Source organism: Macaca mulatta, chromosome 2, assembly GCF_049350105.2.
Source record: "Macaca mulatta isolate MMU2019108-1 chromosome 2, T2T-MMU8v2.0, whole genome shotgun sequence".
NCBI lineage: Eukaryota > Metazoa > Chordata > Mammalia > Primates > Cercopithecidae > Macaca > Macaca mulatta.
In genome coordinates, this window is record NC_133407.1 from 112709479 (window position 1) to 112723431 (window position 13953).

General features: G+C 47.3%; 3 protein-coding genes across 22 annotated transcripts in view; 1 reads left to right on the forward strand and 2 right to left on the reverse strand.

Annotated features, from left to right (window-relative positions):
• Positions 1-6773, forward strand: part of IHO1 (interactor of HORMAD1 1) — an 83949-nt gene extending 77176 nt beyond the window's left edge. For both annotated transcript variants that reach the window (XR_013413915.1, XM_077992750.1), the window contains one exon: positions 4949-6773. Coding sequence is in view for 1 of the 2 variants with exons in the window: in XM_077992750.1 (XP_077848876.1) it covers positions 4949-4971 (23 nt within the window). In the remaining variant the exon portion in view is untranslated. The remainder of the gene's footprint in view (positions 1-4948) is intronic.
• C2H3orf62 (chromosome 2 C3orf62 homolog) lies at positions 371-6210 on the reverse strand. The gene is given in 3 exon segments (NM_001194440.1): positions 371-945; positions 3771-3862; positions 5563-6210. Coding segments are annotated over 3 exon segments (804 nt in total). The 5' UTR covers positions 6009-6210; the 3' UTR covers positions 371-679.
• Positions 6774-7271: 498 nt separating the features above from the next.
• The window catches only part of USP4 (ubiquitin specific peptidase 4), a 63822-nt gene continuing 57140 nt past the window's right edge, over positions 7272-13953 (reverse strand). For 11 of the 19 annotated variants that reach the window (XM_077992676.1, XM_077992671.1, XM_015130911.3 and 8 more), the window contains 3 exons: positions 10930-11033; positions 7943-8031; positions 7272-7598 (listed from right to left, as the gene is read on the reverse strand). In XM_077992676.1, the coding sequence (XP_077848802.1) occupies positions 7440-7598; positions 7943-8031; positions 10930-11033 (352 nt within the window). In that variant the 3' untranslated portion in view covers positions 7272-7439. Of the gene's footprint in view, positions 7599-7942; positions 8057-8597; positions 9160-10890; positions 11034-12948; positions 13175-13953 lie in introns of those variants that run through there. The other 8 variants (XM_077992678.1, XM_077992677.1, XM_077992679.1 and 5 more) reach the window with 4 other exon arrangements.

Sequence of the window (13953 nt, forward strand, 5' to 3'; positions counted from 1 at the left end):
AACCACCACGCCCAGCTAAATTATTATTTTTTTTGAGACGGAGTCTTGCTCTGTCACCCAGGATGGAGTGCAGCGTTGCCATCTAGGCTTATTGCAACCTCTGCCTCTGGGTTCAAGCAGTTCTCCTGCCTCAGCCTCCCAAGTAGCTGGGACTACAGGTGCACACCACCACTCCTGGCTTATTTTTGCATTTTTAGTGGAGATGGGGTGTCCCCATGTTGGCCAGGCTGGTCTCAAAACTCCTGACCTCAAGTGATCCACTCGCCTTGGCCTCCCCAAGTGCTGGGATTACAGGTGTGAGCCACTGTGCCTGGCCACTCCTGCACTTTTTTAGGGGTCCATGGAAAAGAACACCAAGAGACACAGCAGAGGCCCACAACCCACACCTACCATGGGTACTGGGTATATTGAACATCGATCAAAAAAACACATTAGAGATGTCAAGGAAAGTTAAAAAAAAAAAAAAATCAGTAATAGGAAACATTTCAAAGCAATGGAATTCAAGAAAACTGGTCTCACAGCTTAAAAAGGGACATAACTGGGATTTTAAAAGGGTCTGGTAATTCAGGTTCTGCCAATCTTTTGAGAAATGTGGCCCCTGACGGCCACTGTGGCTGCTTCTGCTCAGGCTGAAGGGCAGCCTCCTGCTGTAAGGAATCAAAGCTTAGATCAACTGTCCTTACTCAATTTGGTATTTCAAAGAGGTCATCACATTGTAGTCCTCTTCCAAGTCCAGAACAGTCTCAATGATATTATGATCATCAAAAGCCCGTTTGAGGCTGCCAGGGTCAGCATCTGAGGCCTTCTGAGGGCTCTTGTCCACGAGCAGGGCCCAGGCTTCCTCTTTGAAGGGTGAATCTTGGCAATGACCACACACGTGGTTCAATTCGTTTTCAAATTCTATTTTTCCAGCCAATTCTTCAATAGTTCGGATGCTTGTATGGTCTTAAAAATAAGAACATTCAGCTTTACAATTCAGTGGAAGGTTTCTGAAGACATTTCAGGTGCAAGTTAAAAACCATGAATGGGTTGTCATTCGTCAGGGATTATGCAAAAGCAGGCATTCCTGCCCCAGGACAGGCAGGCTGCCAGACTGCCAAATTAAGGTGGGTTTGGTACCTTCCTTTCAGGCCCAAGCTTTTACTCCAACTACATGCCAGTCCCCCAGAAAGGTGTAAGTGTGAGGGTATAGAAATGTACATGGTTGTCTGTCCTGGCTCTCAGGGATGACAAGACATAATGTGAAAAAAAAAAACAAGGGCTTTAGGGTAATCAAAATGCTGCCCAGCCAGGAGCAGTGGTGTGTACCTGCAATCCCAGCAACTTGAGAGGCTGAGGTAGAAGAATCACTTGTGCCCAGGAGTTTGAGACCAGCCTGGGCAACAGAGTGAGACCCTGTCTCAAAAAAAGGCTCCCTGATGTTGGTGAAGGCCAAGGGAGATGGTGGGTAGAGGCAGTAATGACTTCAGTTTACCTCCTGGAGCTACTGGAGGAGACTCACAGGCTGACAGGGGTTTTACTTTGTGGCCCAGGGTGAGTACCTACCCTCACCAGGCCTCCCTTTCCTCCCTCATAACCTGGAGACCCTTCAGAAACAACAGCTTCAGGTAGCACCCAAGGTTATACATCCCTTTACTAGGAGCTGTAGTATGAGTTTTTTAAAAACAGGGCACATTGGCATGGTGTGCCTGTAAACTCAGCACTTTGGGAGGCTGAGTCAGGAGTATCACTTGAGACCAGGAGTTCAAGACCGGCCTGGGTAACAAAGCAAGACCTCGTCTCTATAAAAAATACTACTACTACTACTAATAATAAAAAGACAAGACAAAAAATAGAGCACATGTAGTTCACATACAAGACACAGAGATTTGTATGTAGAAAAAAAGTCTGACAGGATGTATGCTATACTGTATTAACAGTGGTTATCTCTGGGTGGTAGAATTATAGGAAAGCTTTTGACTTCTAATTGTTCTCCTAATCTTTTTTTTTCTTTTTTTTTGAGACAGAGTCTCGTTCTGTCACCCAGGCTGGAGGGCAGTGGTGTGATCTCGGCTCACTGCAACCTCTGCCCTCTGTCTCCTGGGTTGAAACAATTCTCATGCCTCAGCCATCCAAGTGGCTGGGATTACAGGCGTGCACCACCACACCTGGCTAATTTTTTGTGTTTTTAGTAGAGAAGGGGTTTCGCCATGTTGCCCAGGCTGGTCTCGAACTCCTGACCTCAAGTGATCTGCCCGCCTCTGCCTCCCAAAGTGCTAGGATTAAAGGTGTGAGCCACTGTGCCCAGCCCTTCTCCTAACCTTTAATTACCGACCCCAGCTAAACTATTCTCTCCTTTTTGCCTATGTCCTGTTTCCTAAAAATCTAAGCTCAATCACCATGTCCTAGTGGCCACCATCCCTTGCCTTCAGGGACTCAATGTATCTAGACATTTATGACATGACCTGATTGATGTATCACCTCACAAGATAATCAATTGTATGAGGGAAGGAACAGGGTTTGTTAACATTCAGTTCTGTACTCAATGCAGAGTCTGAGCAAAACAAATCTACCAAATAAAAAGATAAGAGTGTTTTGGCCAGGCATTATGGCTCTTGCCTATAATCCCAGCACTGGGAGGCTACAGTAAGTGGATCACCTGAGCCTAGGAGTTCGAGACCAGCCTGGACAACATAGCAAAACTCTAATACAAAAATTAGCCAATCATGGTGGCGTGCACCTGTAGTACTACTATAGTACTATGGCTACTTGGGAGGCTGAGCTGGGAAGATCACCTGAGCCCAGGGAGGTTGAGGCTGCAGTGAACTGTGATTGTGCCACGCACTCCAGCTTGAGTAATATAATGAGACTCTGTCTCTCCCTGCAAAAAGTGGTGGTGGTGTTTTTTTCTGAGATGGGATCTCATACAGTTGCCCAGGCTGTAGTACAGTAGCTTGAACTCCCGGGCTCAAGTGATCCTTCCACCTCAGCCTCCCTAGTAGCTGGGATTACAGGCACACACCACTGTGACCAGCTAATTAAAAAAAAATTTAAGAGACAGATCTTGGTATGGTACTCAAACTAGAAGAGAGTGTTTCTTTTTTTTTTCTTTTTGAGACAGAGTCTCACTCTGTCCCCCAGGTTGGAGTGCAGTGGTGCAATCTCGGTTCACTGCAACCTCTGCCTCCCAGGTTCAAGCAATTCTCCTGCCTCGGCCTCCCGAGTAGCTGGGATTACAAGTGTGCACCACCACACCCAGCTAATTTTTTTTTTTTTTTTTTGAGACTGAGTCTCGCTCTGTTGCCCAGGCTGGAGTGCAGTGGCACGATCTCGGCTCACTGCAAGCTCCTCCTCCTGGTTTCACGCCATTCTCCTGCCTCAGCCTCCCAAGTAGCTGGGACTACAGGAGCCCGCCACCATGCCCGGCTAATATTTTATATTTTTTAGTAGAGATGGGGTTTCACCATGTTAGCCAGGATGGTCTCAATCTCCTGACCTCGTGATCCGCCTGCCTCGGCCTCCCAAAATGCTGGGGTTACAGGTGTGAGCCATCGGGCCCAGCCAATTTTTGTATTTTTAATAGAGACGGGGTTTCATCATATTGGTCAGGCTGGTCTTGAACTCCTGACCTCGTGATTTGCCCGCCTCGGCCTCCCAAAGTGCTGGGATTACAGGCATGAGCCACTGTGCCCGGCTGAGAGTGTTTCTTAAATCTGAGATACTTGCTGACTCAGACCCATGTGAAGGACCTATCTTCCCAAGGACAGGATGGACTGGCCCACTGTACTCACCGATCATTTCAAGCAGATCCTTTGTGACCTCTTGGCTAGAATTGTTGAGTGCCATGTTTGAGTCAGCCTTCAAATCTCTCTCCATATCTTTCCTGCAGCCCCCAGGTTGGGGGGAAGAAAAGGTGGGGAATTAGATTCTCTTTCAAGAAAATATTGAAGGGAAACTCAGTTTTAGATAATCTCAAAGACAAAAACTTACTGGTGATCTTGTCATTTATGCTTTGATTAGAGGACAATTGGAAATTGCTACGTCAGTGGAGAAACTGACTAACAGCTTTACCATAATAACTCACATGACTGTATTACAGACTCACATGACTGTATCAGACTGTATTAATTTTTTTTCTTTTTTAGAGACAGGGTTTAGCCATGTTGCCCAGGCTGGTCTCGAACTCCTGGGCACAGACGATCCACTCACCTCGGTCTCCCAAAGTGCTGGGAATACAGGCATGAGCCACCTCACCCAGCCTGCATTTGTTTGTTTCATTTATTTATTTATTTTTATTATTTTATTTTATTTTTTTGAGACGAAGTCTCACTCTTGTCCCCCAAGCTGGAGTGCAATGGCGCAATCACAGCTCACTGCAACCTCTGCCTCCCGGGTTCAAGCGATTCTTCTGCCTCAGTCTCTGGAGTAGCTGGGATTACAGGCGGCCACCACCACGCCCAGCTAATTTTTCTATTTTTAGTAGAAACGGGTTTCACCATGTTGGCCAGGCTGGTCTCAAACTCCTGACCTCAGGTGAGCCATCCGCCTCAGCCTCCCAAAGTGCTGGGATTCAGGCGTGAGCCACTATGCCCAGCATTTTTTTTTTTTTTTTTTAGATGGAGTCTTGCTGTTACCCAGGCTGGGGTGCCGTGGCAAGATCTCAGCTCACTGCAATCTCTGCCTCCTGGGTTCAAGCAATTCTCCTGCCTCGGCCTCCCGAGTAGCTGGGATTATAGATGCGCGCCACCACGTTCGGCTACTGTTTGTGTTTTTAGTAGAGACAGGGTTTCACCAGACCTCAAGCAAGCCACCCACCTCAGCCTCCCAGTGCTGAGATTACAGGCGTGCCACCACACCCAATAAGGCCTGCACTGCTTATGAGTACCAATTTATTTGTGGAGTTGAAAGGAAAAAAATTTTTTGTGGAGCTGAATGAATTAAATGGCCTCTTTATTCCCTTCCTATGAAGCAGCCAAGATGGCAGAACTTTGAAGCTTCATCTCTTATGTTCATCCCTTCTCCAAGTCAAGCTGTCTGGGACCAGGCAATTTCAAGTTACTTGAGAGAAGAAAAAGTCTAGAGGAGACCTGGTGATGGTCCAAAAAACTCTGGGGTAAGAGTGGGGAGCAGAGGCAAAGATAAGCCAGGAAGTAGGGCCCAGACTTCAATTCAGCCTCTCCCTAATGTGGGCAAAGGAGGGTATCAAAGGCCCCAGTGTCCAGATTCAAACACAGAAGTTAAGATGGAATTAAGACTTTTGTTTCTGCAACTTAAAAAATAAGGTTATTTTAAACACCAGGTTATTTTACATCCACTACCCCTTTGGGTACTGCAAAGTGGTTTCCATGACTGGTTTGACATCAACGATTGACAACTAGCCCCTCAACTGGAACACATACACAAAATATAACTGTTTCCTAGGCCAGATTCTGAAGAATGTCTATGAACTCCCCAAATGCAGTCACAGAGTTGCCAAGAGGAGGTAAGAGCACTGTCATGAACTAAATCTAGGATCTTCAACAATTTTTTCAAAAACAAGAATCCCCTTAATTGTAGCTGTTAAGCTATCAAAATTAGAATCACCTTAAATTTTCTTTTCTCCAGTTTTCCCCCTCTCCTGCAGTTCTCCAAGACTCTCTTTCAGATGCCAAAATGGAGGAATGCATCAATACATTTTCCTTGCTGGTCAGAGGTTTTCTCTCGGGGCACAGAGCATGTGGTTTTGCATTTACCGAGGCATGGTTTGTTGCAAAGGCAGGGTTCTCATTCTCAGGAGCACATGGGACAGCAGCAAAAGGAACAGCAGAGGAGCAGGCTGCCAGAGGATGTCTTCTGCAGAGGAGTCTGTGCACGGGCAGCGAGGAGGAGAGCGGCGCAGCGCTCAGTTCCAGCCTCCGCTGGCCTGTGCACTCCTGGGAATAACTAACTCCTTCAAAGGCCCGGTCAATGGCTGCAGTCAGTTCCTTTCTGCATCTTCTTAGTTTTTCAGACATTTCTCCTAAAAGCGACCATGTCTTTATGTAATGCATTGGAAATGCATAGGGCAACACAATAATGTTACAAATAAGGCTGCAAACTACCCCGAACGGCCACGATTTCCCGGAGCTTGGCCCTGGCTACAGCAGGACCCACAACCCTCGGGCTTTCCTCCTGGAGTAGGCGGTTCTCGGCTATCGCGGAGGAACCCGCGATCTGCCAGAAGCCCCAAGGACGCCCCGCCCCACTTCCCACAGCTTCCTGGCCCGCCCAGCTACTGCCTCTCGCCCCACCGCGGCTCCCAGGCCGCCCGGCCGTACCCCGCACCCCGCCCTCCGACAGGTCGCAGCCACGTCCTTGTCTTCACCCGCAGCGCAGTGACGCCTACCCAGCCAACGGTCATCGCATGCGCGCGCCCCGCGCAGGCCCCAGACCCCCACGGATTAGGTTAAAGGTCAAACAAAAAAGCCCAGACCCGTATGTCCGGTTCCTTAAGGCCTTGTGGCCCCACAAGCAGCAGCTGGCCCCTCGGTGGGAGTGGGGACGGGTCTTTCGACCGGGGTCCCGGTAAGAGTCTTGGCAGGGATGAGGAAAGAACCTGTTCAAGAAAGCATCTGGGTAACACCAAAATGTATTACTACCCTAAATCGTCATGAACTGGAGCCCTTTCCAGGCTGACAACTCCCACAAAGATTTCTGTTCTCAAGCCAACATGGAAACAACTGGATGGGACACAGCACCAGGCAGTTTTATGTACTGACTTCCTTTAAGTGTTACCTAATAAAAAGTGTGTTATCTAATAAAAGTTCCACACAGCATTTGACCGTCTTAATTCATCTAGGGTAGCAGGGGATGTAACATAACTGCTGGGTTCCACAGGAGGTTGAGAGGCCAGGATCCCCAACACTAAATATCTTCATTTCCTTAGCGGGGAGAAAGCTGGAAATTACAAGATGACTCAACGGAGAAATGGGCTTCAGTGGGTAACTTTCAAAAAATTATAAACCCGTATCAGTGCACATAGCGAGGGAAAGGGGAGTTTACTTGAGGCTTGGGTTACTGTGAGCAGACTACTTGGGGTGACTAGTATCAGCATCAGAACCAGAAATCCAGGCGCTCAGGGCAGCCCTGCAGGTGGGGTGGGTCTCCAGGCTGCTCCATACTCAGCGCCTGTGTTTCTCTCCATTCTTTGGGATCCATCAGACATACTCCATTGTGTACCCCCATCCCACCCCCTTTTCAGCTTCACAGGTTTCACAGAAATTTCTCACCACCTGTTTAAAAATAAAAATAATTCAGCCTCTTGACATAGCTTCTTCTAGGTAAACGGTCTTTTTTTTTTTTTTTTCCCCCTTCTGCTCATAAAAGAAGGGTATTTCCTTGTCTGGTTTTTGGACAGAACACTAGCAGTCTGCAGAGTGTCAAAGATGTTCTCCTGGGGGATTATGCTGGTGCTGCAGGGTGGCAGGATCGTGGAGTCAGCATCAGTTGGTGTCCATGCTGCAAGCCTCATCATCCCCCATGCCCTGCTGACAGCTGCTTGGTCGTGTCCCTCCATCAGAGGAACCAGAACTGCTGAGTGAAGGCGTCTTATAAAATTCATCATCTCGACGCTGGTAAAATAGCACATAAGCTGCTTTAGTCTAAAATACAAGAGGGGGAAAGGCCATTCAGTGGTTGGAAAAAGCACCCATTTTCCCCAGCTTTTCTCTAGTTGTCCAAAACTCTCAAAGATCTGCCATATCCACACAGAGGAGACCCTTCCAGCTCTGCCAGGGAGCAGGGAATGGAAGGAGCCCTGTGCAGAGAACTCTGAAGTGAGCTGAGCATCTCATTTATGAAGGTCTCTGAAGGAATGCCAGCCAGCTCTGTCACACCTAGCTCCCACTGTCACATCAGGATGATGAAATAACTAGCCTGACAGAGGCTCTTCCCAACTTTAATCCATAAAGACATGAGGAAGAACCACATATCATGGCCTACTCACCACTATCTGATCCTCAGAGGCCAGGGACACGTTGCTATCATCAAAGTAATACCATTTCCCATTCAGTTTGTTCTTCGCATATGCAGTGTCTGCCAAGTTAACAAAGAAAATACTCTAGCGGTCTCCAGAGAATTAATCTGGCTAGCTTATTAGGCATGCACTAAATAAACACAAAAATCCCCAAAACAAAACCCCTGAAATTAAAAATAGTTTACAGTGTGTGTCTTAACAACCAAAAAACAACTCACCTTCTTTTCTAATCTGTTCCTTCTCAAAAAGGATGAAAAGGCTAAAAATGGAGCTGTCAGGGACCAAGGTTTTAAACTATAATTTTGGGAAACTAATCCAAAAAATAGAGCTATTCAGTGCCAATCTTCAGGATGGCTATGTGCAATAATCTAAAACCAGGGAACCTGTAAAAGGAGCTGAAACTTCGAAGATTTAAGCAAAACAATAGCTCTCACAAGGACATGTCAAGTCAATATCCCCCACTGCGTCTAGGCAGGTGGCTACTAACATCAACAGAATGCTTAGTGCCTCTGGAGCCTGCAGAATAATCCCAGTTAGGGGAACATTGGGTGTTTGGGTTTGCAGAGCTGGGATGTGAACAATATACCTTAGTCTCTTGTCTCAAAAAAAAAAAAAAAAGAAAGAAAAAGAAAAATTTATCTTTCAAACTAGGAGTCCAGAGTCTGTGGTTGGGTAACAGTTTCCCACAATGATTTAAGCATTTCTCACAGACAATGCTCCCTGTCTCGATTTTAGACTATTCCCAAGCAGGATGTGTTTATTACAGCAATCCCAGCCCAGTTCCTGCTCCACCCAGACTCTCAGAAACCTCAGAATCCAATGGAGATCTGATTTCCAGTGTCATCTTACTGTGTGGCTTTAGGTAAGGGGTTCAACACTGCAGCCTCAGTTCCTCACTATAGCATTGACTGCACAAAGTGGTGGTGAGGATCATGGGAAAGGGCAACAGAGAAGGTGTTCACGGCCAGTTCACACAGTCTGTGCTTGACACAATAGCAGCAATGGTGGCTTTCAATCTTGAAGTTCCAACTGTAGGCCCAATGTGTACCCTCACACAACGAGCCTAACCTCATGGATGAGAAAACTGAGGATGAGAAACTTGCCCAAATGGTATGTTTGTGTGCAAAAATTAGCAAATAAAAATGAACACAGGCTGGTCACGGTGACTCACACCTGTAATCCCAACACTTTGGGAGGCCAAGGCAGGGTGGATCACTTGAGCCCAGGAGTTCAAGACCAGCCTGAGCAACATGGCAAAACCCCATCTCTACTAAAAATACAAAAAATTAGCCAGGCATGGTGGCGGGCACCTGTAGTCCCAGTGACCTGGGAGGCTGAGGCAAGAGAATGGTATGAACCCAGAAGGAGGAGCTTGCAGTGAGCCAAGATCGTGCCACTGCATTCCAGCCTGGGCAACAGAGCGAGACTCAGTCTCAAAAAAAAAAAAAGCAAACCTTACAGAAATTTTGCAAAAAAGTAAAGCGAAGAGGAAAAAAGTAAAATTAACATTTTGGTGTCAATCCTTCCAGGCTCACACCCCTCAGCCCATCAGTTTCTTTGCTTGTTCGTTACCACAGTTGTGATAATACCTTTTGTAAGGATATAATGTTGTGTAGTTGTTTTCATTTAACATACCATCAGCATTTCCCCAGGTTAGTATTAATTTAATTTTTACTTTCTTTTTATCTTTTTTTTTTTTGAGATGGAGTTTTTCTTGTTGCCCAGGCTGGAGTGCAATGGCATGATCTCGGCTCACCACAACCTCCGCCTCCTGGGTTCTAGTGATTCTCCTGCCTCAGCCTCCCGAGTAGCTGGGATTACAGGCATGCGCCACCACGCCAGCTAATTTTGTATTTTTAGTAGAGACGGGGTTTCTCCATGTTGGTCAGGTTGGTCTTGAACTCCTGACCTCAGGTGATCCACCTGCCTGACCTCCCAAAGTGCTGGGATTACAGGCGTTGAGCCACCGCGCCCGGCCTACTTCTTATCTTTTTAAGATAGGTCTTGCTCTGTTGCTCAGACTGGAGTGCAATGGCACAATCATGGCTCACTGCAGCCTCAACCTTCCAGGTTCAATGGATCCACCAGCCTCAGTCTCCCAAGTAGATGGCACTACAGGGGTGCCATCACATCTAACTAATTTTTTTTGTTGTTTTTTAGAGAGAGGATCTTGCATTGTTGGCCAGGCTGGTCTTGAACTCTTGGTCCCAAGTGATTCTCCCGCCTTGGCCTCCCAAAGTGTTGGGATTATAGGCATGAGCCACCATGCCTGGCCTAATTTTATTTTTAATGTTTATGTATTCTTTCATCAAGTAGATAGACAGTAATGCCAGTTGGTCACCAATGCTCTAACTTTTCACTGTTTTAAACAGGTGAGTATCTGTGTGTATAAAGCTTCTCCCCAGTATCAAGTTACTTCCTTAGGATAGATTCCTAGAGGTGGGGGTACTGAATTAAAGAATATGAAAATGGAAAAAAGAACTTTAAAAAAAGAATTAAGAAGCCGGGCACAGTGGCTCACGCCTGTAATCCCAGCATTTTGGGAGGCCAAGGAGGGTAGATCACGAGGTCAGGAGATCAAGACCATCCTGGCTAACACGATGAAACCCCGTCTCTACTGAAAATACAAAAAAATTAGCCGGGCGTGGTGGCAGGTGCCTGTACTCCCAGCTACTCGGGAGGCTGAGGCAGAAGAATGGTGTGAACCTGGGAGGCGGAGCTTGCAGTGAGCAGAAATCGCGCCACTGTGCCTGGGTGACAGAGCGAGACTCCATCTCAAAAAAAAAAAAAAGAATTAAAAAAAGAACAGAGAGGGGAATCACTATGAAGGAAGACTGCAGCATGAAGCCTGTGAAACTGCATAAGCAAAGCATTTAGGGCAATGCCTGGTCCACTGGTGAGAGATGATGGCCAAGCACATTTCAGCATCTCAGAAGGAAGCAGATGTCAATACTTACAGTGGCCAACCCCCATGGCTCCATAATGATTGGACACGGCAATGAGGTCGTACACATAAGGCCTTGCTGACGGGTTACAGACAAACTCAGACATGTTCAGCCCTCTGAGCACAAAACACAAAAATAGTTCTTGAATATGTTAAACCCAGACAAAGTAGTTAGAGTAACCCAGCAACCTCTGTTATGCAACAGAGCAGAACACAGGGAGGCACTCAAACTATTCGAGAAAGACCAAGATGTAAGGGGCCCTAGGGTCCATGTTCTGACCACTGACATATTCAGGGTAGAAAATGGGGCCGGGTGTGGTGGCTCCTGCCTGTAATCCCAGCACTTTGGGGGGCCAAGGCAGGTGGATCACCTGAGGTCAGGAATTTGAGACGAGCCTGACCAACATGCTAAAACCCTGTCTCTACTAAAAACACAAAAATTAGGCCGGGCACCATGGCTCACGCCTGTAATCTCAGCACTTTGGGAGGCTGAGGCGGGCAGATCACAAGGTCAGCAGATTGAGACCATCCTGCCTAACATGGTGAAACCCCGTCTCTACTAAAAATACAAAAATTAGTCGGGCATGGTGGCACATGCCTGTAATCCTAGCTACTTGGGAGGCTGAGGTAGGAGAATCGATTGATCTCAGGAGGTGGAGGTTGCAGTGAGTAGAGATAGTGCCATTGCACTCCAGCCTGGGTGACAAGAGCGAAACTCCGTCTAAAAAACAACAACAACAACAAAAAAAACCGCCAGGCGCAGTGGCTCAACGCCTGTAATCCCAACACTTTGGGAGGCAGAGGTGGGCGGAGATCATGAGGTCAGGAGATCGAGATCATCATCCTGGCCAACGTGGTGAAATCCCATCTCTACTAAAAATAAAAAAATTAGCTGGGCTAGTGGCACGCACCTGTAGTCCCAGCTACTCAGGAGGCTGAGGTAGGAGAATCGCTTGAACCCAGGAGGCAGAGGTTGTAGTGAGCCGAGATCGCGCCACTGCACTCTGGCCTGGCGACAGAGCGAGACACCGTCTCAAAAAAAAAAAAAAAAAAACAACAACAACAACAAAAGAAAATGGGAGAAACTTTCTGGGTAACTCCAGCACCAGACAAAATGGTGATGAGAGGGTCTAGAGATACACACAGAGGGCTTCAGCAACTATGCAGAAATGGCTGTTCTTAACAGAATTACAATTGGTGCCATAATAATTTAAACTCAGCCAAAACAGGCCCCAGAAAGCTTTCTTCCTCCAATTCTTTATTTAAAATTTCTCAAACACACAGAAAAGATAAATAATTTTTTTTTTTTTTGAGACGAAGTCTCACTGTGTCACCCGGGCTGGAGTGCAGTGGCATGATCTTGACTCACTGCAACCTCTGCCTCTTGGGTTCAAGTGATTCTCCTGTCTCAGCCTCCCGAGTAGCAGGGATTACAGGCGTGCGCCATCATGCCTGGCTAATTTTTTGTGTGTGTGCTTTTAGTAGAGACGGGGTTTCACCATGTTAGTCAGGCTGGTCTCAAACTCCTGACCTCATGATCTGTCCGCCTCAGCCTCCCAAAGTGCTGGGATTACAGGCGTGAGCCACTGAGCCCAGCCAAGATAAAGAATTTTTACAACAAATACTTATTAGCCATTACCTGGAGTCTCCTGCTGACATGCTATACTTCATGTATCTATTCTTTCCCCCAGAAAGCATTTTAAAATGTACATTTTGTGGGCAACTCCCTTTTCTTTTTTTTTTTTTTTTGAGATGGAGTCTCACTCTGTCGCTCAGGCTGGAGTGCAGTGGCACAATCTCGGCTCACTGCAAGCTCCACCTCCCAGGTTCATGCCATTCTCCCGCCTCAGCCTCCCGAGTAGCTGGCACTATAGGTGTCCGCCACCACACCCAGCTAATTTTTGTATTTTTGGTAGAGACGGGGTTTCACCGTGTTAACCAGAATGGTCTTGATCTCCTGACCTAGTGATCAGCCTGCCTCGGCCTCCCAAAGTGCTGAGATTACAGGTGTGAGCCACCACGCCTGGCCTACTTTTTTTTTTTTTTTTTTGAGAGAGGGGCTTGCTCTGTCACTCAGGCTGGAGTGCAGTGGCACAATCTTGGCTCACTGTAACCTCCACCTACTGGGTTCAAGAGATTTTCCTGCCTCAGCCTCCCAAGTAGCTGGGATTATAGGCATGCACCACCACACCCACCTAATTTTTGTAGTTTTACTGGAGACAGGATTTCACCATGTTGGCCAGGCTAGTCTCCAGCTCCTGATCTCAAGTGATCCACCTGCCTTGGCCTCCCATAGTGCTGGGATTACAGGTGTGAGTCACTGTGCCGACCTCTTTTTTATTTTTATTTTTGAGATGGAGTCTCGCTCTGTCACCAGGCTGGAGTGCAGTGGCACGATCTTGGCTCACTGCAACCTTTGCCTCCCAGGTTCAGGCGATTCTCCTGCCCCAGCCTCCTGAGTAGCTGGGACTACAGGTGCGTGCCACCACGTCCAGCTAACTTTTGTATTTTTAGTAGAGATGGGGTTTCACCATGTTGGCCAGGATGGTCTCGATCTCCAGACCTTGTGATCCGCCCACCTTGGCCTCCCAAAGTGCTGGGATTACAGGCGTGAGCCATCATGCCCAGCCTATTTTTTTTTAATATATTTTTTATTTTTTGTAGAGAGGAAGTCTGTTTCCCAGGCTGTTTTTGAACTCCTAGGCTCAAGTGATCCTCCCACCTTGGCCTCCCAAATTGATGATATTACAGGCGTGAGCCACTGTGCCCAGCCAGGGAACATCAATCTGTTGACTTACTTTCCTGTTCTTAGTTACGGTCTGTACCGTGGGGCTTGAGAGCATATGAGTAGACAGCCAGTCCCAGTCCCTACCCCAGGGACAGGACCATGGCAGGTCTGCAGCCCAACTGCATCCCCCAATAATAACCCAGCTCTCCCTGGCAGGCTATTCTTGGTTGCCTTGTCCCCTATTAGACTGCCTCTGCTAAGGTCAGGCTACCTGTGACAGATGATGGACAGGAAAAACAGGATAGTTAG